At 38.1% G+C, this 27922-nt stretch overlaps 2 protein-coding genes across 2 annotated transcripts; one reads left to right on the forward strand and one right to left on the reverse strand.

The window, feature by feature from the left end:
* The first annotated feature begins 9676 nt into the window (after positions 1–9676).
* LOC126617657 (TOM1-like protein 6) lies at positions 9677–14647 on the forward strand. Its single transcript, XM_050285707.1, has 9 exons — positions 9677–10065; positions 10744–10822; positions 10926–11024; positions 11819–11932; positions 12243–12406; positions 12549–12630; positions 12712–12797; positions 12902–13198; positions 13432–14647. The coding sequence occupies exons 1-9, from the start codon at positions 9932–9934 to the stop codon at positions 14342–14344; spliced, it is 1968 nt and encodes a 655-aa protein (XP_050141664.1). The 5' UTR covers positions 9677–9931; the 3' UTR covers positions 14345–14647.
* Positions 14648–15414: 767 nt separating this feature from the next.
* Positions 15415–26781, reverse strand: LOC126617656 (regulatory-associated protein of TOR 1-like). The gene is made up of 23 exons (XM_050285705.1): positions 26047–26781; positions 24381–24483; positions 23793–23875; positions 23547–23705; positions 23335–23451; positions 23051–23208; positions 22694–22848; positions 22426–22570; positions 22265–22343; positions 22001–22102; positions 21441–21524; positions 21232–21342; positions 20551–20904; positions 20283–20463; positions 19476–20036; positions 18914–19234; positions 18685–18808; positions 17784–17917; positions 17536–17681; positions 17310–17411; positions 17057–17142; positions 16334–16418; positions 15415–16246 (listed from the first exon to the last, which is right to left on the reverse strand). Exons 1-23 carry the CDS (start codon positions 26329–26331, stop codon positions 15908–15910), a joined length of 4014 nt encoding a protein of 1337 aa, XP_050141662.1. The 5' UTR covers positions 26332–26781; the 3' UTR covers positions 15415–15907.
* Between the last annotated feature and the right edge of the window lie 1141 nt (positions 26782–27922).

Here is a 27922-nt window from a genome sequence, read left to right on the forward strand (position 1 = left end):
TAACGGGGTTAAACTTAAACACATAATGAAATAGGGGCACGGCAATTTGGCTTTGGTGGTCACTACACAACTTCATCTTGAATATGTGTTATGCAAATCAATAGCATGCTTTGAATGAAATAGGCATAAGTTCTAGCATTTGGAACTAAATGATGAAACGCCTTCTAAGTAGCAACCAAGCAAAGAATAATGAGATCATGCAACGACTTTAGAAAACAATGATGCACAGATTATTAACTCTCCAAATAAACGTTTAGGCTCAAGTCTCACAAGGTTGTAGCGTTCATTTGAGTTCCTTCCTTCAAGCATGTTACAAAAATTGATTTTTCCTTTATGATTGCATGTGAATTCATAAATTTTAACCACAACCAAGTATACACCAAAGAGTAAATCAAATTTTCATCCATGTTCATAACTCTCTTTAACAGTCATGTAATTAAAAACCAAATCCACATCATTGTGTTGGAAGGTACCCTAAGACACAAATAAACACACAAAAACGAATCGTTTTGGGTTTTTCAAAACAATTTTTTAAATTTTTATGAGATTTTCGGATTTTTATGTCAAAACACTCCAAAACAGCTTAAAAACACTTAAAACAGCAAGGAACAACACTAGAAGTAATGGGTGATAAACTCCTACGAATTTCATGCAAAACAATGGTTACCCCCCCCCACACTTAAATCAAACATTGTCCTCAATGTTTCAAGCATAAACTCACACAAAAACAAGCAAACAAACAAACAACAAATAAACACGACAAGTATAGCAAAGTAAAAACCAGACAAAGTAGAGTTTAAGAACGCAAATCTGGTTTTGAAGATAGATGATCTTGTTGACTTTCCACAGCTTTGATCTCGAACTGGTTTGGAATTCTGAGCGAGGAATGTTAGAGTTCCTTGGTTATGCAGTCTACATTCTTCTCTGTTTGTTTCTTCTGCACGGTAGGCAGGCACGAGGTAGAGGTGATGGTCTGTTTCTTTGTTCAATCTTTCCAAGTGCCTACCTCTTGTTTTCTTTCTCCTTGTCCCTAGCTGAGGATGAATTGGAAAATTGTCTCCACATGCTTCGAGGTATCATTTTCACTTCCCTTATCTGTTCCCCAGGCAGATGTGGTAGACGAAGAGGAAGCATAAAATGATGAAGATGAGTACTCGAGAGCAAGGCTAGATAAGCAATCAGGAAGGGGTTCCAGGCAGTCGGTTCTAGATCGGAAGATTGATACCAAGTGCTGGCTGATTGCTCTCTTTCTCCTTGTCCAAAAACAACGACAAGGAGAAGGACAAGGAGAAAGCATGATATGAGATACTCTTGCTTTCAACCTTCATGATATGAAATACTTTTACTTTGGATGAGTTGTTTGCAGAGGTATCCCAGGGAATAAGGAACATTGAGTGACTCGAGAGGCTTTGTTGGGAAGGCATTCTCGGAGAAGAAGGGTTATGTATGTCTGCATTGCAAGGGAGGGTGAAGGTCGACATTTATATGAATTAATAACCGGTACTATTCTTTCACTCTTGTCGGCAACCATTGGATGATTGAATAGTAATCTTCACGTGCTTTCTACGTCACTAGAAATCTTCGACAGATTGCCCGTAATTTCCGCAAGCTGAGTGTGCATGTGGCAGATGCTAACACGTCTAAAAAAGCAGATGCCTCTTCGATATCTGGAATCGGCGCTTCCACAAACTGCCCATGATTTCCGCAAAGCTGAGTGTGAATGTGACAGATGCTGACACGTCTGGAAAAGTAGATGCCTCTCCGATTTCTAAGCTTACCTCTTCGAGTTCTAAGCTCCATCGAGTGCAGAGGTTGCATATGACAAGTGCGGACAAATCTGGAAAAGATGATGACCCGTGGTTTCTGAGCAAGCCTAGCTTTTGAGAAAGCTAGCGCCTCTTCAATTTTTGAATTGGCCTCTTCGATTTCTGAGCTCGCCTCTTCGATCTCTGAAATCCCGTCGAATGCTGCTTTTTATAGAGGCGCGCAGTATGTTTCAAAACACACTTGAATTTCTGCCTGTAGGAACTCCCTTCTTGCACTTCTACGATCTTGACTTGTCCGACCTCTTCTTTCTTCAACACCTTTGAAAATGTTTGGCCCCTCCGACCGTCGTTTTGACTTGAACCTTGGTGAAGAGGCAATCATGCCTTCTCCAGACAACATATGGCGCCCATCCTTCATATCCCCTATTGGTCCTCTTACCGTTGGGGATTCGGTGATGAAGAATGATATGACCGCTGCGGTGGTGGCCCGAAACCTTGTCACTCCCAAAGATAACAGACTGATTTCCAAACGGTCTGATGAGTTGGCTGATAAGGATTTTCTGGCTCTCAGTGTGCAGGTTCTGTGTCTAATATGGCCCAACGCCTATTTGCTCGAACCCGTCAAGTTGAATCGTTGGCGGCTGAAGTGATGAGTCTCAAACAAGAGATTAGAGGGCTTAAGCATGAAAATAAACAGTTGCACAAGCTCGCACATAACTATGCTACAAACATGAAGATGAAGATTGACCAAATGCATGAATCTGATGGTCAGATTTTACTTGATCATTAGAGGTTTGTGGGTTTGTTCCAACAACATTTGCCTTCGTCTTCTGGGGCTGTACCGCGTAATGAAGCTCCAAATGATCAACCTCCGATGCCTCATCTTTCTGGAGCTCCGCCGACTGCTGAGGCTCCGCCGACTGCTGAGGCTCCGTCGACTACTGAGACTTCTCCTAAGCAGCCTTTGTGAAGGCTTCCTCTTGTATTTTCTGCTTAATATTCCCTTTTTTTTTCATGAAAATGAATGTAAAAATACCTTGCATAACTGCCAATGTCTTAAAAATAAACCCACACCCAAAAATAATTAAATAAGCAACAAATAAAAATGACAATAATGGCAAAATAAAATACAGAAAAGGGAAGGTTTTTTTAGAAACGCAAAACTGATTGTGGAGCGATTCAAAAATCTTCCTCATTTGAATACATGGGTTGCCTCCCAAGAAGCGCTTGCTTTAACGTCTTCCAGCCGGACGAAACTTCCTTCTAAACTTGGATAGGGCCCATAGCATGGAATTGATCCTTGAATGGAAAGTGATACTTGACGTGATCCGGCAATGGTTTAAATTCTAGTATAGGTGCCTGAATCATCAAAATCAGCAAGTTAGTATATAATAAAATCGAAGTTGGAGAAGATGGCTTACTTGCTTGCTCCAACATAAACTCAATTACGAACACCACATCTTTGAAGGTTGCAAGGATATGGGACCTGGCCAGATTTGGTGTTTTGAGAGTTATGACTTTTCCCGTGTCATAAAATCCAACTTCTTTGGGAATTTTCATCTCAAGTGTATCTTCTTTGATGAATTCTAGACATTCCCCATCCACTTCTTGCTCTTGATTCTTTGGAAAGGTTTCGAAGATGCCTTTCTCACCCTTTTCTTCCTTGGATTGCATGATCCTGCAAGGAATAAGGACATTTGGTGAAACGGGGTCAGGACAAATTGAATTTAGGCTTACCTTGGTTGTAGTGGACGGCATAGAGGGCATATGGGGCTGTGGCAAGGGTGGTTTTTCCCTTATCTTGGCCTTGTTATTCTCCTCTTCTTCGAGCATCAGCTGTTCATCTATGTTTTGGCTTGGTTTGGATGTCTTGGGTTCACCTCCAACCTCCATACCACTTCCCAAAGTGATAGCATTCTTCCTTCAAATTTTCAATAGTTAAGTTGGAGAGTTCACTTTGCTCTTGAATTTGTGTCGTGAACTCCATAATCTCTCCAAGTTGATTTTTCAATTCGCTCATCTCCTTAGCTTGATTGAGCATTGTTTCATTTTGATTTTGCTACCCCTGCACCAAAGAGGTTAGTAATTGAAAATTTTGATCACTATCCATGGACATACTTGAATTTGATTGGAATTGTTGTAGGGGAAGCTGTGGTGGCTGCATAGATGTTAAATAAAACTCATCAGCTTGCTGCCAATATCCATCTTGTTGAGCCTCCTTGGTTTGATTTTGTGAGCCCTACACCAAGGAATTTATTTCATCAAAAATTCGATCATAATCTATTGACGAACCTGAGTTTGATTGAGCATATTGTATATGAGGTTGTGATGGCTGCATAGGTCTTGAATGGAACTCCTCTTCTTGCTGCCAATATCCATCTTGTTGGAATTGTTGAGGTTCTATGTAATCTGAATAATCTCTCCAATCCGAATTGTAAGCGTTGGAAAACATGTTGTCCCATGATTGGCTATGGCCTTGATAACTTCCCCTTCCTTGCAATCCAAATCCAAAACCCCCAAACCCAGATCCCACCCACACCAACATCTCCCCCCTCAAACCCACATCCTCCTTCTTTGTCGCTGCCACGTCATTTTGAAGGTCCTGAATCCTCAAACCCTCATTGATTGCTTCCTCCAATTCACGCTCAGCTTTGTCGCTCTTCTTCAAACTCTCGAATTCGACATCGTCGTTTCGCTTCTTGAAGAACTCTTCCTGCGACTCCCTCAGATTTTCATAACAACGCAGATGCACATCTTTAAATTTCCCTTCTCTTTGCACTTGTAGGCGACATTCAGGTTCTCCTTCTTTGATTTCTTCTATGTGATGATGAACTTTCTCTCCCTGATCTTGTTCCGAGGAAAACGAACAACCGGGTTTATGTTCTTAGACGCCGATTTATGGGACTTCGATGCCGATTTCGATGCAGGTGAAGCGGTGGGTTTTGGTCCAAGTGTATCTCAAGTTATCGTGCTTCTTGGATCAAGACCCATGTTGATTTTTCATAAGAGTTACTGCTCCAGCGTTTTTGCCGATCAAATCCATCGGAATGTGATCGAAAATGAGAGATTAGGAGGTCGAGGGTGGCCGACGGCGAGTGCTTGCAGAAGAGGGTGCAATTAGGGTTTGGGGGTTGGATAGGAGGAGGAGGAGGAGGATGATGATGATATGGCAGTGGCAGAGAATGATGAGGTGGGTCTGGGGGGGGAGATGTTGGCATGGGTGGGATCTAGGTTTGGGGTGGTTTTGGATTTGGGTTGTAGGGAAGGGGAAAAGGTTGGGGAAGATGGGTTCTTTTTTTTAAGGGTAAATTTTTTTTTTTAATATTTTATTATTTTTTTAATAGAAAGTAGGTCACACGTCAGCATTTAACAGAGGAATTGACAAACAACATATGAAATGTATGACATTGCAACAAATTCGAAGATAAGGTATGACATTAAAAAAATTTAAAGAAGAGGTATGAAACTGTGACTGACCCAATAGTTGAGGTAGTTTTATGTAATTTACCCAAATTTTCATACTTTCATTTACTGCCATAAAGAAATACATACCAAGCATAGATCATGCTAAAATAACTCCAAGGGCATCCATCAAACCAACAATAATAAATACTTACACACTGGAGCCAGCAAAGAAATACTTCACCAACAAGTAATAGACTTCTCTTAAAAGATGGCCTCATCATCAAGGTAAAACCAATTCTTTTAAGGAAACTATAACGAAAAGCTCCCGGTACTGTTCACTTTAACGAAAAACCACATTTTTACACCAAAATGTCAATCCTGGTACTATTCACTTTACTCTTTATTTTGTTCTTTTCGTTAAAACTCAAAGTTTTCAAGCCATTTTCATTAGTTTTCCTTTCTTTTAAATGTGTTGAAACCACGACGCACAAATGTTTTGTTTCATCATTTTTCAATTGTTTTCTGTGTTTGGATTCACTTTCGAACAGAACATTATATTGAAGTAAGTAATCAATTTGAACATCAATGAATTACATTAATTGTATGCGATTAAAGGCAATAAAAACAGTTTCAAATGAAAATTACAGAGAAATAGCAAAAATCGTAATTTCAATATGATAAACATAATATTTATAGCCCTTATGCAGAAACAAATAATTTCTATATGATAAACATAGATCTAGAGTCCTATAAATCACAATGTCAATACTGTAAAGAAAACTACACAAGCAATTTACCGGACCAGCGTGCTCTGTATCCAAAAGAAATGATAAATTCATTCGAAATCCTTGTTTAAAACACAAGTCAATGTCAAAAAGGAATTAGAAAATACCTTAAAAAGCTATATGTGACCTACTACTGTTCTTCAATCGGATCAAACTCTTCACCTGCTTCCTAGATTATAAATACCATAATCGTCAGCTCCAGTAAAAAATTACATTGCAAATCACAATAAAACTAAAGATACATGCTCGATCACAAGAAATTGCAGAATTACAATGGAGGAGCATGCAATTCGAAAATTGTGATCTCCAGAGCAATCGTATATGCAAACTCGATATTCGATTACGATTGTGATTGCAAAAAGACACTGATACAATAGGATTACACAAACTTAGCGAATCGTAAAAATGAATCAACTATGCTATAATCGCTAATAATATTGACAAAGAAACGCCAAAATGTCGGGGTTTATCCACTTGGAGACAGAATTAGATATGTTTTTGGCTTCTAACGCAAAGGAAGACACCCATGATTTCAAGGTCAAAGGAAGTTTTAGGGAAAGATCATGCACTATATTCTATATATACCAGAGACTAGACGACAAGTAAGATTAATCGTTTGATTTATTTTCATAATTAATTAAACAAATGAAATGATATTGACACTTCAAAAATTTTCATTTTAAATTTAGTACTTTGTGTTTGTGGCGAATCAAAGAAAACGCGACTCAAAGTTCTCAGAACCTTTGTAGTCCTTGGTACGCGAATCACCACAGCAAAAGGCATAATTTACTAGCTGAATAATTCGACGGACTGAAACATAGAGTACATGAATACATGCTATGGCACCAACTCCTGTAAAGTAATCCGTCAAGTGAAAAGAGGCACGAACACTCATCGACTCGAAAGCTTTTCAATTATCTGATAAAGACATCGTAATTTCTCGTGTCAATTATATAATATTAAGTGTAAATTTCTCTTTATAATATATTGTGATTGCCATGAAACGTTACAATTGTAGTATACCTTATTATTCAAGACTTCAATTCTTTTTTTTTCCGGTGAAGAGGTAGGGCGTGGACATCCCTATCCTTATTTAATTGTAGTCTTCATGGGCTATCAAAAGGAATTGGATTCCATCTAGATCTAAATTGTGGGAATACTAAGAATCATACATCCTAACTATTCATCGTGTATTGTACGGTCAGAAATTATTTAATTTTTTAATTTAAAATTAAACATAAATAATACATGACAAAAATTAACCGCATAATATACAATAAACGGTTAAAATATGAGAATCCTTCAGATTTCACAAAGTGCGAGGATCCTCTTCCCTATCAAAATTAAGTAAATAAATACATAAAGAAGACCAGCATGTCGCGTTGAAATTTCTATTTAGCTGGTAATTATTGACTGACAAATGTCCAAAAGCAAGTTTCACGTGTTCATGATTTGAAACCAATCAAAATATTAATACGAAAATTCCCCTTTCGATTAGCTTTTTGCAGTCTTATATATAGGTCTTTTAACAAGAGGCATACTTACTGTTTTAAAAAAATAAAAATATCTTCTTGACGGGTAGATTTAGTTTTAATAAAATTGTGTGATTAAGATTGTGTAACTTGTAATTTAATCTCAACCACACAATTTCATTAATGTCAATCCAACGGTCAAGAGAATGTCTTTATTTTTTTAGAAAAATGAGATCCTCTTGTTAAAGGATTCATATATATATATATAAACAACAATGACACTGTTGAGGTCAAAAGTCTAAGAACCCAAGGACTAGTGTAGGTTCGAATTTTGTCCATTATCTCTACTTACTCCAATAAAATAATCCTGATAAATATTATAATTATCATAATCAGGATTATATAATTATTATTATTATTAGAATTATTAATTGGTAGCAAAGATTTGCTAAGCAAAATCCACACACAAAATTTTTAAAAGGGCTGATGATCTCAAGGTTTTTTGTTAAATATATGTAAATTAAGCAGAAGCATCTCATGATCTGAATCCATGCAAAATAAAAGAAGAAAACCTAAGAGGCTCTTGTGTTTTTAAGTCACGACAGATTTACTCACAATTCGTTAATCATAATCCATAAAAAAATATAAATAAAAAATCACTTTAGAAAAATTGTATATGATTTTATTAACTTAATTTACACTAAAAATTCGAATCTTAAAACTTAAATTTAGAATGTAGCTATTCACGCTTTATCCTTATACACTCCTATACTTCTGCAGTGAGAAGTGTGTGAGTGTAACAAGCACTTGTAAAGTACATATGTTACATGCACCGCATAAAAGTGAATCGAGAAAGAACGACACTTTAGTACACATGTTATATGCACCGCGTGAATGTGAATTGAGAAAGCACAAATTATGCTTGTCCTAATTTTATTCGATATAGACTATTAAGAATGTTGAGTTGAGAAAGCACAAATTACACTCATACTAATTTTATTCGATACAGACAGTTGAGAATGAACATCATATTAATAGGTAGATGAATCTTATATAAACTTAATTAAGTTGGCTATACCCCATATTACCAGTTGAATTTGTAATGGAACTTCGACTTTGAATTTGTAATGGAACTTCGACTTTCTTCCCGACTTTTCAATGAAATAAAATGAATATTGGAATAGTTTTTTTTTTTTTTTTTGAAATAAAAGGATACATTCGACTTTCTTCCCGACTTTTCAATGAAATAAAATGAATATTGGAATAGTTTTTTTTTTTTGAAATAAAAGGATACATTGTTGAAGAGAAAATAAGAAAAGATACAAGGCCGGCCACCATAGAGACCTTGTCGTTTGTTTGCCTCTTCGTAGGCTCTCTTGTTTCTTCGTTGGCCTCTGTGCCCTGGAATGCATTTTCCTTGCTCTTCCAAAAAAAACACAAAAAAGGTCCCATTATCATCTCATGACTTTTTTAACCTAATTATCATCACCACTCACCAATTGCCCACTAAACCCTCATCAAATAAATAAATAAATCATATAACCAATATTAAAATAATAAATTAACTTATTTTTATAATAAAATGGTTTCTATATAGTTCCTTTTCTCCTTTATATCTTTTTCGAATCATCTCCACATTAAGGTTCTTTAATTCTTATTTGAGTTTTTATTTTTTGATAATGATAAGATAAATATGCTAAATTTATATTATCAAGAAGATTTTGAATTTGGTCGAGAAACATAGCTAAATTCAAGTCTGCATTATTTTTTTATTTATCCAATTTGAATTACGGTAGAATGATATTTCTCTTTACTTGTAAGTAAGAGATTTGAACCTGGTCAAGAAATTTAGCTAAATTCAGGTTTGCATTATTCTTTTATTTATCCAATTTGAATTACGATTGAACTACATTATTGTTAATCTATTTTAAGGCTTAGATCATTGTTTGTTAAAAAAAATAAAAAATAAAAGGCGTTGCTAAGATTAGTTTCTTTTAAATAAAAGTGGACATAAAAAAGGTTAAAACAAAAAATATGAAAGGGAGAAAAAGGAGAGAAAAAAGAGGAAAAAGGACTTTTCCAAGGTCCGACGTGTACAAAAATACAGTATAGCGACCGTATGTGGCGAGCTATGCGGTTATGCCGAAGCAGCCGTTCGCGCGTTTATTACACGTGGCGCGTGAGCCGGTGGAATTGAACTAGTTCGGAGGAAAAGCATGCTAAACTTGGCAACAGCTTAGGAATATATACAAATACAGCAAACAAGGAATCCAAAATTCGATTTCTTTCAGAGAGTAAAATATCCGAAAGCTTTCTTTTTTTCTTGTTAGGGTTTCCAGATTTTCCACCCATCCAAACAAGAAATAATCATGGCGGGTGAATTTTCCGGGAAAGTGAGTTGTGGGTTTTCATTTTAGTTGCGGATTCCGTTACAAACAGAGGGAAAGTTTCTTTCTTTTGGTTCTGCTCCACCGAAAAGTCAGAGAGAGAGAGAGAGAGAAAGATGATAGCAGCGACGTCCTCGTTAACGTCGTCTTCGGCGGGTGTGGCTGTGGACAAGGCGACGAGCGATCTTCTGATAAGTCCTGATTGGACTATGAACATAGACATCTGCGATTCCGTCAATTCTCATCATTGGTATGTGTATATACATGTATATATTCAAAGCTTTTGCCTTTTCAATCTTTTGGGTTTTGTTTGTTTCTTCTTGTTTTGGTTTTTTGAGTTGACTTTGTATTTCTTTCAGCCTAGGGTTTCTCTGATTGATTGGAAATTTATCAGTTTGATGTTATCTGTGTAATACCAAAAATAAAACAAAAATAAAGGGTACATAATTTTTTTTTTTTTTTTTTTTTTTTTGCCGTTACAATTTGTAATTTTTTGTGTGTATTTATGTATGAGAGAAATAGAGGAAGAGATTGATGTTGAAGTTTTTGAATCATATTATTGTTTAATTGTTTGAAACTGCTGGAGTATGTCAATTATTTGGAAATTCGAAGAGGCGGAAAGTACTCTTTCAATAAGGACATCTAAATTTCAACATATATGCAGATTTCTGGTGCAAACAATGTTTAAAACTTTGCTATATTAATTACTTCCCCTGTTTCTGGATTTTTTGCCTTTTTGGGGACAGAAACAAATTAAAGGGGCTTCTGCGCTATTTACGGAATTATATTCATGGTTTTATTCTTACCAAATACAATTGATTCATGTTCTTGCAAGTTGTGGTTTGTTCTAGTTTTTCCTTTTCTTTTTTGTATAACAAAATTCTTATTTTGTGGTTGTTCATTGATCGCTGTGTGTTAAATTTTTCAGGCAGGCAAAAGATGTCGTAAAAGCTGTTAAGAAAAGGTTGCAGCATAAGAGCCCCAAAGTTCAATTTCTAGCCTTGACGGTATTTTCTAAAGGAAGCCTTTTATCTTCTTCCAATTTTTTTTCGTCAGACATGGAAAGATTTCCTTACTTATGGCTAATGATGTGCTATTCTACTTTTGTAGCTTTTGGAGACAATGGTGAAGAACTGTGGGGATTATGTACATGTTCAAATTGCAGAGAGAAATATACTAGGAGAGATGGTTAAAATTGTGAGAAAGAGGGTAAGTCTTGAATGTGTTGTTGGCAGTGTATTTTTTCGTTAAGCTGTCATTGGAGCCTTTCGTTTTCATCAATGATAAATAATCTTGAGTCTAGGGAGGGCATTCATGTCTTCAAATATATTGCACCAGAAATCTGGAACTTCTTTAGAATATCTATTAGCAAGACATATGGCCTTTAAAATGGTTTTTCTGAGGACTTTGTTACCCTGGGTTTTCATTCGCACTTCCTTTCAGGTTTGCGGTCTTTGTTGAAAGCTATTGACCTGTTTATTCTTTTATACCTTAGACACACCAATCTGTATTTTTGAGGGTGTCATTTTGTATAATCCTGCAAGTGGGTTTCTTTTTAATGTGTCTTTGGTATTAGAATGATTAGTGCTCAAATGGAAAGTTCTTTCTGGTTTTCAAGGCCCCTCTACGTCTTAGATAAGCTTGTCTTAGATAAGCCTTGTTCTTGTGGATTTGAATACAAATTTTGAGTTTGATGACATGTTGGCAATGTCTCAATTTAGAGTATTCACACTTTTATGACATTTCTTCTCATGACTTCTTCACTGCTTCTTTTGTAGTGTGTGTTTATGCGGTACATCAAAGCTTTTTCGCTTTGTTTAAGCATTGTTGGTTGTTGAACCTTTTTACCCAAATGATGGACGTTTTCTTTTTGTTATTCTGTTTCGCCTATTATCCATTGTTAAATTTTACTCTAACAAGTCCTGTTTCGCCTATTATCCATTGAAATTTTTCTTTGGTTAAGAATTTCAATCTCACTTTGAAACATATGTATGGAATTTTAGGCAGATATGCAGGTTCGAGAAAAAATCTTGATATTGCTGGACTCTTGGCAAGAGGCATTTGGTGGTCCTGCTGGAAAACATCCTCAGTACTACTGGGCATGCGAGGAACTAAGGGTATACATTTAGCGATCTGGCTCAGATTTTTTAATTTATGATTGTCGTCTTTCAAGTTTGGTATTGACAATCAAGGTGCAATACCAAATCAAGAGTGCATATAATCAGATACACATCACATTGTACACAATATATTAGAACCTCTCAGGTTCTATTTCCAAGTCGTCTTTAATGGATGTACCCTCCCTCTTTTTGCAGTTATTTCTGTTAGGTTGGAAATAGTGGCTGTTATGTAAAGAATGATTCTTTTGTATATGACAACCTGAAGAGATATTAATTAATTAATAAAAGTGTACTGCATGAATGACAGCGCTCCGGTGTAGAATTTCCCAAGCATGCATCAGAAGCAGCTCCAATATTTACACCACCTGTTACACATACAACATTGCGGCACGCTCAAGCTGGATACGGAATGCCTAGCAATTCCTCAAGAAGGCTTGATGAAACAATGGCTACAGAAATGGAGAATCTAAGGTGAGTTTGACTCTACTTTTGATTACCTATTAGCCCTTACCGTTTCCTCAGTTCTGCATTTGTTAGTGCTCTTGTTAAGGATTTCTGTAAGATCTATCTTCTGCTCATTCCTCTGCTTGATTTTTCTTTTTAATAATTTTAGTTTGTCAAGCCTGGATTCTATGAGGAATGTTATGGAGCTCTTAGATGACATGCTGCAAGCTGTGAACCCTAGTGACCGTTTGGTATGAGGAACTATGGCATTTTCAACTTATTCCTCACAACTTATGGGTAAAGAGATTTACCTTTTGTTTCTTTGTTTGTAGGCCATAAAAGATGAAGTGATAGACGAGCTTGTCAATGGATGTCGTACCAACCAGAAAAAATTAATCCATATGCTAACTACAACTGGGTGAGTTAACAGTTTCAACGTCACTTCTATTTTCTAAGTAACCAGCGCATTAAACATACTCAAGCAGTGAATATTTAATGTTACACATTTTTGGTAATATCCAGAGATGAAGAACTTCTTGCTCGGGGTCTTGATTTGAACGATAGAATGCAAAATCTGCTTGCAAAACATGATGCTATAGTTTCTGGTTTGCCTGTGCCAACTCAAGCTACAAGCTTTAGTCCCCAACCGACTGAAAAGTCTCCGTCAAGTTCCAAGCAGACTGAAGTAAAAGAGTCCAGCACAAGTGACTCTAGTCCAAGACCTAATGCTAATCTATCTGCACCAGTTGGTAACATGGCCAGGTTCCAGATTGATGAAGACGAAGAAGAGGAAGATGAATTTGCACAGCTAGCTCGAAGGTTTGTGCATGACTGGGCATCTTTCTCTGCTTTCTGTTTCTTTTTCATAGGTCATAGAAATGCTTTTTCTTATGTCAACGGTTTCAACCATTGCTGGGCCCCCATTTATTTCTTCCGTTTTGTGATTTAATGATAAATTGCATAAAGAACTTTTGGTATACCAAGTATCTATCTTAATCTCATAGTTTGGTGAAAGTTCATTAACAAGTGTTGCACTTATTCTATGGATGCAGGCATTTTAAACCACGGTCCGTGCCTCCTCCGAACACATCTGGTGGAAATAATGATAATTTGGCGTTGGTGAGCACCAGTAGCACAATAGATCCATCTTCCTCAGCAGCTACAACATCCACTCCAAGCAATGCATTAGTTCTGGCTGATCCGCCTGCACCAGTTAAGACTACAAAAGAGCAGGACATGATCGACCTTCTGAGTATCACTTTATCAACAACAGCTGCCTCCCCTGACACCACCCCTCACGCTGCACCATCTAACCCTCACACCACGCAAGACCCTCACACGGTTCCAGCATCTAATGGCAACACACATCAGGCGCCTGTTGCCCCCACGGTACAAGGAAATCCCTATCCTTCTCAGCCTTATCCTGGAAATCCAGGGATGGGGTCCTATAACAGCTATGTTGTTCCGTGGGCGCAAGCACAACCTCAATCTCAACTCCAACAGCCACAGTTCCAACCTCAATTACAATTTCAACCTCAGCCTCAATTCCAGTCACAATTTCATCCTCAATATCCTCAATACTCGTCTGCCTACCCTCCCCCACCATGGGCAGCTTCACCGGGATATTCTAACCAAAATCATTTTTCCACCAATAATACATCGACTCCTCGTGCCAACGCCACCACATCTTATACGCCAGCACAATCAGCTAGACCTTTGCAGCACTTCAATTCGTTCCCTACAAGGGGAATGAATGGGATAGATACCAACGGAGGTTCAGTGAGCCCCGGTCCTAGGAGCCCTGCCCCAGCAGCAGGACAAAAGCCCTACATTCCCTCGTACCGATTATTTGAAGATCTGAATGTGTTTGGCAATGCAGATGGAAAGTTTAAGATGACAAACAGCAATACATCATCTAGCTTGTCAGGAGCTGCGGGCCAAGGTATGGTAGGTGGGAGGAAGTGAAATACTGTCGTACAGATTACGAACCGGGATGCAGCTTTGTGAATATACCTTGTATATCAGTCAGTATCTGCGTCTTCTCCCAGTTTGTGATACATTCGAATTTCGTTAGATTGGTGCGCTTTATAGAGTTGCTGTTGCCATTAGTCAGCAGAATCATTCGACTCAAAAGACTTTGTAGCATTTTTCTTCATAAACCAAGGCTTTTCATTATATTGAAATGAAGTCGAAATGTTTATAGCTGGACAGTTCCTATCTATATGGTGACGATGATGATGCAGCTACGCATATTTTGCGCATTCAGAATTTCAGATTCTCCGCTTCAATTTTCACTTTTCGTTACTTTCGAGCAGAGGTGTTAAGGGAGAACTCATCTCACGGCGACGCCTTAGCACTCTAATGTTAAGGCGTTAAGGAAGAACTTACCTTGACGCCTTAGCACTCTAATGTAGGCACTCTAATGTTAAGGCGTTAAGGAAGAACTTACCTTGTGACGCCTTAGCACTCTGATGTTAAGGCGTAAAGCGCGCAATTTTGCATGAAACCTACTTCTCGTTTTGGAAAATAGTTTTGACAATGCATGCTACCGGAATCTACTGTCTCAGAACAGTTTGTTTCAGTTCGGTTTTCGCTCCCGCGATGGTTAAAACGGGCAGCCTAAGCCCTTTCAGTGCTATGAGGGCTATAAGTGAAGGGCTATTAGGCCATCTCCAACCGAATGAGCTATGTTTAGTCCCCGTCCAGATTATAACCCTACAAGAAATTATTTTTTAATAAACAGTATCAAACCATATTTATATACCATCTCTACTCATTCCGAATTTTACTAACTATTTGTACACTTTTGATGATGAAATGACCAATTTACTAAATTTTATAAATATGACATCAACATTAGAATCAAAAGTGTCCCAAGAAAAAGTAAAACTCAGTAACAATTTTTGGCTAGGAACAAAAATAGTTACATTCATTATGGCAAAAGCACCTGGCGACTAGACAGAATAAAACACAAAGGAAAGGACTGACGAATTATTTACAACTTCAACATAAGACCATGACGAGCCATCGCGAGATTATCGAATTCAATACATTTCACGAGATGATTACCCGCGTCACCATCTAAAGATTACGATCAATTAATACGCGTTGTTTTTACAAATCGAACAAAGGGAAAGGAAAAAGAAAAAGAAGAAATGAACACACCAAAATGAGGAGAGAAAAAAATGGAAAGGATATTTACAAGCATTTACCCTATATAACACATTATTTTCCAGAGCCCCCAATAAATACGCAGGAATTTGTTCCCCACAACTGTGACCCTCTACACCGGAGGCTAACGAATATTATATATAGCATACACAATCGGTAGACAGCAACCTACCGGTGCTTCAAGATCCACCCGTTGACATTGAAGAAGAATCGGGGCAGAGGAATGTTATATCACACAATGGTCCAGATGCCCCGAGTGATCTGCAACAGCACGATTGCATTTGAAGTCGATCCATACGCATTGCCTTCCAAGATGAAAGAAAGCCTTATCAAACCATGAAGATAGAATTACAATGCTCATCTAGCTTGAGAGTTGTCGTCGGCATAAATGGATGCGCAAGCATCTGCGGCACCAGCTGCAAGCAGCACTTCGTAGGGATGGAAGGCTAGGCAACTAACAGGACCAATCTTTTGGGCCATAAAGGAAGGGTAGTATCTTATTGTGCCTAATTGTTCGCCCTCCAAGCTGAAGACTTTTATGAGCTGTTTGGCCGAGCCACTGGCAATGATTGGGGCATGCCTATGAACAGCTAAAGCTGTCAGTGAACCGCGGTGAGCTTCAATCGTGAGGTAGGCATCCCTGTCGTTTCTGATATCAAGGAACTGAATGTCACCAGCTTGAGATGCACTTACAATCTGGATGAAGAGAAGAATTTCATCAAGTCTCACTTTCAATCGGAATAACTTCAAAAACAAATATCAAACAAGGGTCTCCCCACTTACCTTGCCAGGATCCAGCCCAGGTTGAAAGCCAATCCCCACAACTCTTTCCACCTTCTGAGTGTGTGGCTGGGTTGAACAGACAAGCCTATGATTTACAAACACACAAATAAAACAGCTCAAAACAATAGCATACGCAAATCATCAATATCACAGCAAGAAATCCAAGTTTAGTGAGGAGCTGAACTCAAACCCAGTAGCATGCTAATATGTTTATTTTTTACTTACGGATTGGAGAGACAAATGTATAGTGACAGACACAGATACAAAGAGTGTATCCTTTGCCACACGTATAATAGGCCTCTTATGGTCGCTAGGATTGGATTGGAATGGATAACCCACTATATTCAAGACGTTTTGGAGGAAGAGATGGAAAAAAATTGTGTCCATCTTGAAGGTAGAAGATGGATTGCTCATTAAGGAAACTCATCCATTCCAATCCCACCCACCCACCCCCAAAAAAATGGCAGGATTATAAGGAATAAGTTTACTTCATCTTCATGTCCCATCCTCTACATGAAAAATCATCCGCCTCTACCTTCAAATACCTTGAATACAGTGAGTGATCCATTCCAATCCAATCCTAAAGACTACACAAGGCCATAAAAGAAATTGTCCATCTAGGTCTGCAAATCTAACTATTTGCAACTTATCATTTGCAGTTAATTGCAACGCTTTCAGAAGTAATACGTCATAAATTTGCCTGAGAAGACGCAAAGAGCTTACATTTCAGGAGTTCGCACATCATAAAGCCTGACAGAACCATCCACGAAACCAGCTGCAAAGTGACCACCGTGAACTTGAGAAGCAGACTACACAGACAATGCAGGATCCAGTCATTATTACACCGTTCATTTTCAAGATACAACATATTACACGTCTCAATGGCCAAATCCACACGGACTACGTCTGTAATTGATACAACTACAGCTGTAAATTGAATAGATGTCGAGAGTATGTTGAGGTGGTAAGAACTCACCAGTGCTGAGATGCTACAATCTGATGAAGAAGGAATAGAATTAATAAGCTGCTCTTTATCCAGATCCCAAAGCATAATGGATGGTAATTCGCCAGAAGCATACTAGCAAATGGAGGGATGAAGAAGCAATCAAAACATTATTCACAACAAAGAACAAGAATCACAAAAATTGAAACAGAACTTGTCCTATAGCACTAACAAATTACATCCTAAAGAAAATAAGTACCAGATATCCAGATTGTTGTTGCCAATCCACAACAGCATTCAAACTTCGCACGCCAGGTTTATGACCTAGAATTGAAGAAAATGCAGTGACAAGCTTCTGCTTACCCTTCAAAGTGTAATCTTTCCAAATTCGAATGTGTCCATCACCTAATTATATGACCACAGAAAAGGTGCAAATTAATTAGAAAGGTTCAATAATAGCGCCCTTCCTGATGAAGAAGCTAATCTTTCTGTAGTATAGAATATTACTTGAAGCAGCAAGAAGCAAGCTGTCATCAAGCTCATTCACAAGGCAGAGCTTGGCGATTCCTTTGTCAGGAAAATCATGGTTATCGAAGCTGTTGAGAAGGGTAGCCTCCTTCTGCTCTTGGTAGTTCCACACCCTATGAAGAAATAACCACCAAAACATCAACACACCATCAAATTTATACTAGACTAAAGGGTCAGAGAATGAGGGTAATCAATATATTTTAGCAACATGAACCAAATTCACTCATACATGAACCCATATTCATCCAATAGCTACCCAAAAGCCAAACAGAACCTGACAGTTTGACAAAGAAGGCGGCATACGCCATTTTTTATTTTTCAAACAAGGTACCAACCCTCCATACAACAACAACAACAACAACAACAAAGCCTTTTCCCACTAAGTGGGGTTGGCTATATGAATCCTAGAACGCCATTGCGCTCGGTTCTGTGTCATGTCCTTTGTTAGATCCAAGTACTCTAAGTCTTTTCTTAGAGTCTCTTCCAAAGTTTTCCTAGGTCTTCCTCTACCCCTTCGGCCCTGGACCTCTGTCCCGTAGTCGCATCATTCATAAAAAATTGATGCATAAATCAAAAGCATACCTATTAACTATCACACAAAACAAAACTAAAAAACAGGACCATTGTACACAAAGGGCATTGAGCTGTGCCCCAATAAGGTAAAAGGGAACAGCCAACTGAAATCCATCACACAGGACAAGAAAACAGGCATCTGTTCCAAATTCCACAAGTCATAATAACTTAATGACTATTTCTAGCACAGTTTTTCTGTCTCTGAAAGTTTATCACGACGAACAAAGAAAACATAGAATGAATATTAGCCAGAGAGTACATATAAATATTAAACAAAGAAATTTTGAAAAAGTGATAACCTACGCACCTGATTCGCTCTTTCTCGTCTGCCGCAACCACAATAGGAGAAAATGGATTCAGCAAGATTGTTTTTGTACCCGTCTCAAATTTGGTGTCCCAGCTAGCAATTTGATTATTAAGCTTGCTCACAGCTGACCATGAACATGGAAGATACATTAATTCCATCGAAGAGCCTAAAAAATGGTAAACAAAAATAATAGGTAAAGAGTCAAGAAGAATTAGAGAAGAAAACCAACACGAGTGCTGGCATTTAGCAATGTGCTCCAAGGCAAATTTTTCTCTCTCCTCTCTTCTACTAAGTACTTCTTTACTGTCATCTGCCACAATGAGAAGCGGCTTGGAAAAGTGCCCACAACTCCAATTGTAGATGGTTGATTGAGGAAGAAAACTGCGTTCCGAGGCTCCAGAAGTTCCCGCAGAACCTAAAAGTGGATCCGCTAATCCAGAATCTGGACTCATTATATGAGGCCTGAGCTCTAAAGAGTATACTCTCCGCATTCCAGCTAAGTAATTGGGCCGAGGTGGGCTGACAGGAGGAGTTCGGAATGGCATATGACCTGTCAAAAATCGGTTACTAAATAACAAGATTGGAAGTGCATAGATAGATTAAACTAACCACCAATACCATACATCAAAACATCAAGTGGAGCTGAATATCGGGTTAAAAAATAACTTCCAAGTTATTTTTCCCCCTGACATTCAGCTCCTTTTGATGTTTTAATCATACTAATGTTGGTCCCTGCAATTAATAAAAAGACAATGACTGGGAGAAACAGTAAGTAATTCTCAAATCATTACCTCCATTCATATCAAACCATGAAGAAGATCGAGCTAATCCAGAAAAACTGGGAATCGGAGTTGCTGTAATGGATTCACCAGGTCGAACACTGTTACCAGTGGACTTCATGGGTTTGGCCACCACTTGTTCAATCCCTATAATGGCCAAAACCCGCCTACCAAGGCTTGCGATGCGTGGAGATGGATCCTTGGCTAGAGTACACATAGCCAATACACACTGAGAGTAAATTGCATTGCCCAGGGGTTCAGGTGTTGAGTGGTTGACAACACCGTTGCTCACACCATCATTTAATATTCCAGAATCAGAATGATGAGATGAATCGTCAGACAATGGTGATCCATGCATAATTCCAGAACTCGCTAGAGGGCTGCTGGTGGAGACTCTTCCATAGTTGTCATTGGTCCCTCTCAAAAGTGGACCAATTTGAGATGAAACAACACTACCTTTCATATGAGCCAAAGAGGGCAAGGAATTCAAAAGAGAATTAGATTGTGGTTTCCAATATGCAGCAGCAATTGACTTGAGGTGCTTGTTATGGCCAAAGGCAAAGCGTCCCAGTGCTGTAAAGATGAATATACAACTTTACACAATCAAAATTCCTACAAGAAATCTCTACATGACTAATCAAATTTCAGGGCCCTGTAAAAGAATCCTGCTAATGTTTTGAATGGGGGGAAAGATGGTAAGGAAAAACACTAGGGTATGTACTGGTGACAGACAATCTAGTGCATATTTATTACCCAAAAGCAATAAAAGTCCAACCAAACGAATATGATTAACTGAATATCAGATGACTAATCACATACCAACAGCAACTTCGGCCCTGACCAGAGGGCTCCCATCTGAAGCAACATTTAGTAGACTTCTAACAATACTAATTTCAGCTCTAATCTTTTCATCATCATCGTATTCTTCTTCTCCACCAACACCATTGCCTGAACCCACATCAAGCAGGGTACCCAGTGCGAAAACAGCAGAAGCCCTAACCTGAAATAGAAGAATCTCATTGACTACGTTACAGAACCCAAAAATGCCATTGGTTCATAAAAAACAGTCTATACAGTAAAACTTTACCTCTGGTTGGGGCTCAGAAAGTAGAGAAGCACATATTGTAGGGGCATCTGCCTGCAAACCAAATATTTGGGCCTCTGTGAAATCCTCCCACAGCTTCCCAAGACAGAGACAAAGCCACTGAAGAAATAGTGGTTCTGTCTGTGTATCATTTAGAGTTGGACCCTGAAGGTGCTTCAAGCAGACATGTATCAAACTTGCTTCAATACAAGCTTCCTGCCCGCGTCTATGCCCATCGACAATTACAGCTAAAACAAAAGCAGCCATTGCACGCTGTTCTGGATACGCTTCCATACTATCAAGAAACCTGATGAAATACGTATGACCCCCATCCTTCACTAGATCAACCTGACATGACTGATTCCACACAAAAAATAAATAAATAAGTGTGATTACTACTGTAGTACTAACTGAAACAAAAGGGGGGGCAAGCATATGGCACCAGAAAGGAACTAATCAAGCAAAATCGAAAAAAATCATGACGCATCAGGAATAAAGCAAAGAAGCACGTGCATCACACATTGTTGATAACAAAGAGTTTTGATATGTAGACACTGATGCCTAAGATTAGAAGCAGGTATCAAGATAATACGCAACAGCAGCAGATTCTGACAAAGAGCATGTCATGATGATAGCAATTATAAATATCTGGACAAAGAATGTGCTGCAGTAATCTAGGCATACCTTATCAAGAGCAAGAATTTTTGTCCAAATAAATACAAGAATTTGTCGTAGTTCAGGTGTCATTGTTTGTAGCAGCTTCAGAACGTATGGAAATATCCCAACAGACAAGGCCTAAAAACAGAAATGTCATTTTTAAAAGACCATCAAAATATTGCTCTCAACCAACATAGAGATAATAAGACGGAACATTTTTAAATGACCACAAATACCAGATCTACAGCCCAGGATCCCATATCAAGGAATCTTCCAAGAAGAACTAGAGCTCGAGATCGGTGGCATTGACTTAGTAACACCTAAAATACAGATGTTATTCAGTCAGGCTATTAAGGAACAGAAAAATCTGGCAGAGAATGAACTTAACACAATGATCCATGATGAACGACAAATCAAGTTGAATCAACATAACGAAGAAAAGTAGAAATGCCCTTCAAACCAAAATACACCACCACAACTTAGGGACCATGGCACTACTCTGTTATCATCTTAATTGAACTGAACGCAACCAATACTACCTAGAAGTACCATGTCATTTTGCCCAATTATTTCACAGCTGGGCTTAACAAAAACGATAATGTTACCAAATACACTTAATTAAGGAAGCTTTATATCAAATGCCTCAAACAGGATAAAAGCAGCATAAAGGTGACTTTTCAACCCACTTTAAAAACAAAATCAATTAGACATGATATAAAGAAAAGAAAACATCAAACTTATATCCCAGAATGCTTTAGCGAACCAAATCTAAAAGGTGAGAAGTATAATACCACACCTGAAGAACAATAGGCAACTGCTCTGGTGGTTTCTTGAGTTCAGACCCATGGTCAAGCCATACCTCAAAAGCAGTCAACTGCTCAGTGAAAAATGGACTTGGCTGGAATAAAGCAAAAATATAATGATAGAAGTAAATGTTAGGCATGTCGCAAACAGACAACAGGAAACTCATACAAATATCTAATTCCACATAACACCAATAGGAACCTAACTGCATAACGTAAAAAATGCAACAAAGGATAAAAAGAACCCAGAAGCACACCTGGAACTCTGCATTAGGATCCTCAACCAATGATGGAAGCTGAGAAAGGCATATCTCAGCAGCCATGTCCCATGCATCCCTGCAGAGTGAAAATCCAAAAGATTGACAATTGATTTAGCTGAAATATGGCATAACTGAAAAATTCTCTCCTTTAGTAGTACCACATATGATGCTGATGGGTTGGAGGCAACTGCGGGTAAGAGATCGGAGAGCAATTTGCAGATCTCATAATTCGCTCAGCAAGTAAAAAATTACGAAAAAGGCTGGCAACTAGCAGGTCTTGTCTGAACAGTCTCTGGAAAAGATCTGCAACACAGAACTGAGAATTACATGGATGTGCCACCACCAAAGCATACAAATGAACATCCAATTCAAAAACATTAGATAACAGTACAGCAGACCAGTAAATTGGAAAGACATAAAAGCTACCATGAGGGAGAACATTCCATGCAATCGTATCAGTGACCGCAGTAAAAATCCAATTCAACTCGCCAAGGAGGGTTTTCCGGTCATTTTGGCGGCCAGGTATTTTATCGATTAGCGAATAATCAAGAGACTCATGAAGTAATGATCGTGTGCAGAACCTGAGAAAATACATAACAATCAAATAAGTAGAATGATATAGAACGCTAGAACATAACAAGGAGATAAACAAATAGTGAAAACATGAGAAATTATAATCAATGACAGTAATTGTACAACAGCCTGGAGGATGAAGTACAATAACAGTAAGGCAAAACTTAAGACCGATAATCTCTTCTAACAAAATAAGGAGACAAGCTTCACCATCTTAATGCCATCTTAATGGGAGTTGTCAGGCAAGAAGTAAACACATCAGCAGGGAATTCAGCACTTTGTGGCAGAGTTTCATGTGGTTCACAAGCCGCCAGCAGGATACAATCCCTTGCAGATCCAGAAGAGCTAGAGCCACCCAAATCATAAAGCTAACCAAAAAAAATCCAAACATTACAATAATTCTATACAATAGAATAACATAATACAAGTTCAGACATCATCAAAAGCTAAAACATCAAATATACATAAACATTCATAACTGCACTGCAGGATACCTCAATGAAAGAATTGACTATCATCCCAGCAGCAGAACAATCAAACACATATATTGAAGGTGTCTTCAACCACGAATCGAGGTCACTAATCGGCAAGGGAATATACTGTGTATAACTCTTCACCCAAAAAAATTAAATAAATGAGTACCTAGAAGGTATTTTATTTAAAGATAGCAAGGGAACAAAACAGCAGGCTTGAAATTGGTAAAAACCTTATTAAAGAGCCAAATTTCACCATTAGCAGTTGGCTTGGGTACACCATGTCCATTATAGTGGAAAAGAACTCTCTCGGACTTGGCGTATTTGCGGCATGTATTACAAAGTTTCTTCACTTCTTCTACTGTAGGATCAAGCTGAACCTTGTAGCGAGCCTGGTCACATATTGTAAAACAAAATTAAAAATTAATTTTAAACAACAAAATCAACAGCATGCACAAAGAAAACAAAAACTTTCTCACCCTGGGTTGCCACCTTTCGTACTGTTGACTCAAGGTTTTACCAATTGTTTCTAGAGCTTTTTGTGGAGCCATAGAAAATGGATCTGAAGACACAGAAAAATATGTTAACAGAATGGTAAACTCGACAAAGAAAAGTATATAATTATCCAAACTTTTCATTTTGTTATATTTCATTGCCAAAGGGATGATAAAAGTAAAAGGAAGTTTGGCTGTGTCTGAGTTATAATGGTTGTAGCCCTAAAACTGTGTATCATTCCCTCTTGGAAACATGTGTTTGCTTATTATTTGATAATGGGTACAAGATGATAACAAAAAAGAATTCAAACTTTCACTACGGAATATGTACATTTTTAGTGAAGAACTTAAATCAATCTCTTATTATTGCAGATTAAAATTATTAGCCGTAGCATGACAAGGGTGCTTTGGTATTGAAAAATGGATAAGAGGATCTAGAACTCATGCACGCTGTACCAAATCCAAAAAGTAAGAAACTCAATAAGCCAACGCAAACAGTTAAAGAAAATAATTAATAACCACTACACAACCAACAAACTGAAGGAAAAGTAAAAATCAGCAGTGTAAAATCACCTATCCAGCACTCCATTCTGGCACAGGGAGATATCTTAATTACATCAGGCGGATCAACGCTAATGTTTAAACATAATACTAGAGCTACACATCCCGTCTTCATCTGCAAAGAAGTTGAAAGTTAAGCCAAAGCAAAGACAAACTAACAAGTACAAATTGTGAGCATCTTCAGTTAGAATAAAAACAAGAAACTAAGTTCAACAAAGGAAACAGATAAATTTAATAATTGCTTCAATGCCAACGTTGAAGAATAGGGTTGAAAATTCATAACAAAAGGACAAAAAACCTAAATTTGCCATTCTACACGAATGTGCATATTCTAAAAACCTAAACAAAGATCAGGTTTTCAGCAGATAAAACTTCAACCAACATTGACAGTGCCATCAAAGTTTACCAATAGGCTAGACCGCAGGAAGCACCTAGGCATTCTGTGTGATCCGTTACCACCCGTAAACAATAATGTTCACTGGTAAAACTCATGAGTACACTTTTCAAAATGTCCAATGGTTCAAGCAATGATAATTTGGAAATCCAAAATAAAAGAAGAAGTTGAGTCCTTTCTTTGTCTCAAGAATAGAAAGAGAAGAACATGGCATTAAATTTAGAAATTCCCAAATCATACAAAATCTTTTTTCTCGATCAAAGTTAACCAACCATTATACTAATTCTTTCTGTCATGTGATACATCATACATGTAATGGTGGTTGAAATTCTCTCAGGATAGTCACACATCATTCTGTAACAAATTGGAAAAAGGAAATGTAACGTATTTGTGGGAGGTTTGAATGGATCGCTGCAGCGACAGAAACTAGCAGTAATAGCCAACTGGAAAGGAACCTGGCCTTGAAGAGGGCAGAAAAAAGAAAACTCTTTCTTACAATCAGGGCTTTCCAGCAGGATATGACTAGTTGAATCGTGAACAAGGTGGCTTCTTGAGTGATTACTCCTTGTTTAGAATTGTTCAGTTCATCACTTTATTCGAGACCACATGATTTAACCACCTTGGTTTTTTGTTGGTTTTACAGAGAAATAAACAAATTGAATTTGAGAAGTGGTCTTTGCACTCCCTTTTATTCTGCACTCATCCCCTTATTTCTACCATTAGGATTGAATTAATCCAAGAAGAATAAATGTAAATAAAAAGAAAAAGGGGAATAGTGCAAAAGGAGAAATCTAGGAGTGTGAAAATCACTTCACACTTCCTAAAATTTTATCTGCTGAAATGATTGACACGACGATAAATATAAGAAATTGACAAACTTGTATTCCTATCGAACTAAAAATGGAATTATTCATACTACCCATTGATCGAAACCTAATTCAAACCCAAGTTGTTGGGTTGTATCACCAAAGTATCTGACAATATGTACTCAAAAGAACAATTAGCGACGGAACGTTAAAACTTCCTAGACACAATACAAATACCTGGTCTTTACATGCTCAAAATCGATGAAGGAAAAAAATTAACAATCTTTCATGAAATTATAAATTTGAATTAGTGGGATTTTAACTACGGATTTCATTTTCTGAAGAAGTAAAGCCACTGGCATACTGAACTAAAAAATGAGACATCTTTTCCTGTCATATAATCTAACAAATACAACTTTATTAAGGAATTTATGCCAACGAGAAAAATGAAGAGCATGTAATGAAAGCAGGGGCTTACTCGGTCTTTAGGCCGCCATTTCGAGACCAAACCACTATCCGATGGTCCGGTGGGCACGCAAGCCTCGAAAGCATAGTGTCGAAGTTCACACAATACAACGGTTTGGGGCAAGTAGGCCATGCTCGTGGCGGTGGCATTTCCATAACCACTACTGGCAGTCTCTGATTCCCTTCTCTGGGAGCTCAAATCGCCGTCGTCGTGGCTGGAGGCGCAGTCGTCCAACTGACTGTAGACCACCACCGAGGATTGCGAAAACCGGGAGGCCATCAAATCCCCCAATGCCATCCAAATCAAAAACCCTCAGAACACAACCAGAAGAGCAATCAATTGAACAACCATGCCTAGAAATAGCCAAATGGAATCACTGAAATCCTTGGATTATAGGGATCGAGAGAAAGCTGGGAGGGGAGAGAGCGGCGGCGGCGGAGGAGGAGGGGAGCGATTGGAGGAAAGTGCAGTGGTGATTGGGAGGGGGCCTAATCAACGAAGCCGCTGAACCAGCGGCGCATGGAGATTCGTCTGAGGAAGGAGAGGGAATAATCCAGCTCGGAAAGCCCCAGAAAATCCCTCTGAAAACCCTAGAAACCCTAGGCGACGAAGAGGATGATGGAGGCGCATAAAACAGTGGCGGCACAGCGAGGAAACTAAAACCAAACCCAAAAAAACTCAGAAAAAGGATTTGTTTAGAGAGAGAGGGGAGGCGAGTGTGTGTCGACTGTGCCTTTGTTCGGCAAATTTTCCTTTGTTTCCGCTTTTGTCCCTACCGACCTCTGTCCACTGAACTACTCTCCGGGTCCGGAACGGGTCGTATCAGTTTTTTTGTTATTTTCACTCTTCTAAAAATTTAGGTTTGTCACCGTCCCGATTAATGTATAGACGTTTGAGAATTATGAAATGACATCTAAACCTGCTAAGGCACCCGTCTAACCCACCCGACCCACCTAAGCACTCGCTTAGGTTGCAACTCGCTTAAATAGAAAATAGATAACTTTCATTTTGTATTATAATTTTTTTTCAATAAATTGTAAGAGATTTGCTGAATAGTTAAATAAACACACATTATATGTTTGTTCCCATGTTTTCATTATGTTCCAATACTTTATAATATATATATATATATATATATTATTCTATTTTGTAATTTATGATTAAATTATATATATTTTAAGTATAAAGAGACATTTATTTACACGAAATATAATAGATTTATTTAAATCCGCCTAGTCCGCTTAAGGGTCCGCCTAGCCGCCTAGGCGCTAGGCTCCAACCCGTCGTCCGACTAGTACCTAACGTCTTTTTGAACCTTGGTTATTTCTAATCGGTTTTTTTTACGGTAAATCACATTTTGTACTCTCAAGTTTGAATTCAATTGCAACTTCATTTAGTATTTTTTAAAACATTTCAATCTCATATATTTATTTGTTATTTCATTTCAATGTCATACATCAGTCTTAATTTCTGTTAGTCCACCAGCACTACAAAATTTGTGTTATGTGAATAGAAACAGTGAACACGGAAAATTCCTGAAACGAAAGAGACAAGAACAACGTGCACAAACAAATATTTGTATTTGATGATTTTGGGTTACAATCTCTCTATAACTTGATCCTCTGATTCGATCTCCGTAAGGTGTTGGTTTGTGGATGTTTCGTTGATCCAAGGGTCGTTGAGGCTTGATCTTGGATGAACTGTTGGAAGTTTCTTCAAGGGGCCGTGGGCTTGATCTTTGAAGGTGGATTTGAGCGGATCTTCAATGAGCCGTTGGGGCTTGATCTTGAGGATGAATGTTTCTTCAAGGGCCGTTAAGGCTTGATCTTGAATAACGGTGATGAACGGATCTTCAAGGGTTTTTGGGCTTGATCTTGAAGAATAGTGA

Source organism: Malus sylvestris, chromosome 4, assembly GCF_916048215.2.
Source record: "Malus sylvestris chromosome 4, drMalSylv7.2, whole genome shotgun sequence".
NCBI classification, from domain to species: domain Eukaryota; kingdom Viridiplantae; phylum Streptophyta; class Magnoliopsida; order Rosales; family Rosaceae; genus Malus; species Malus sylvestris.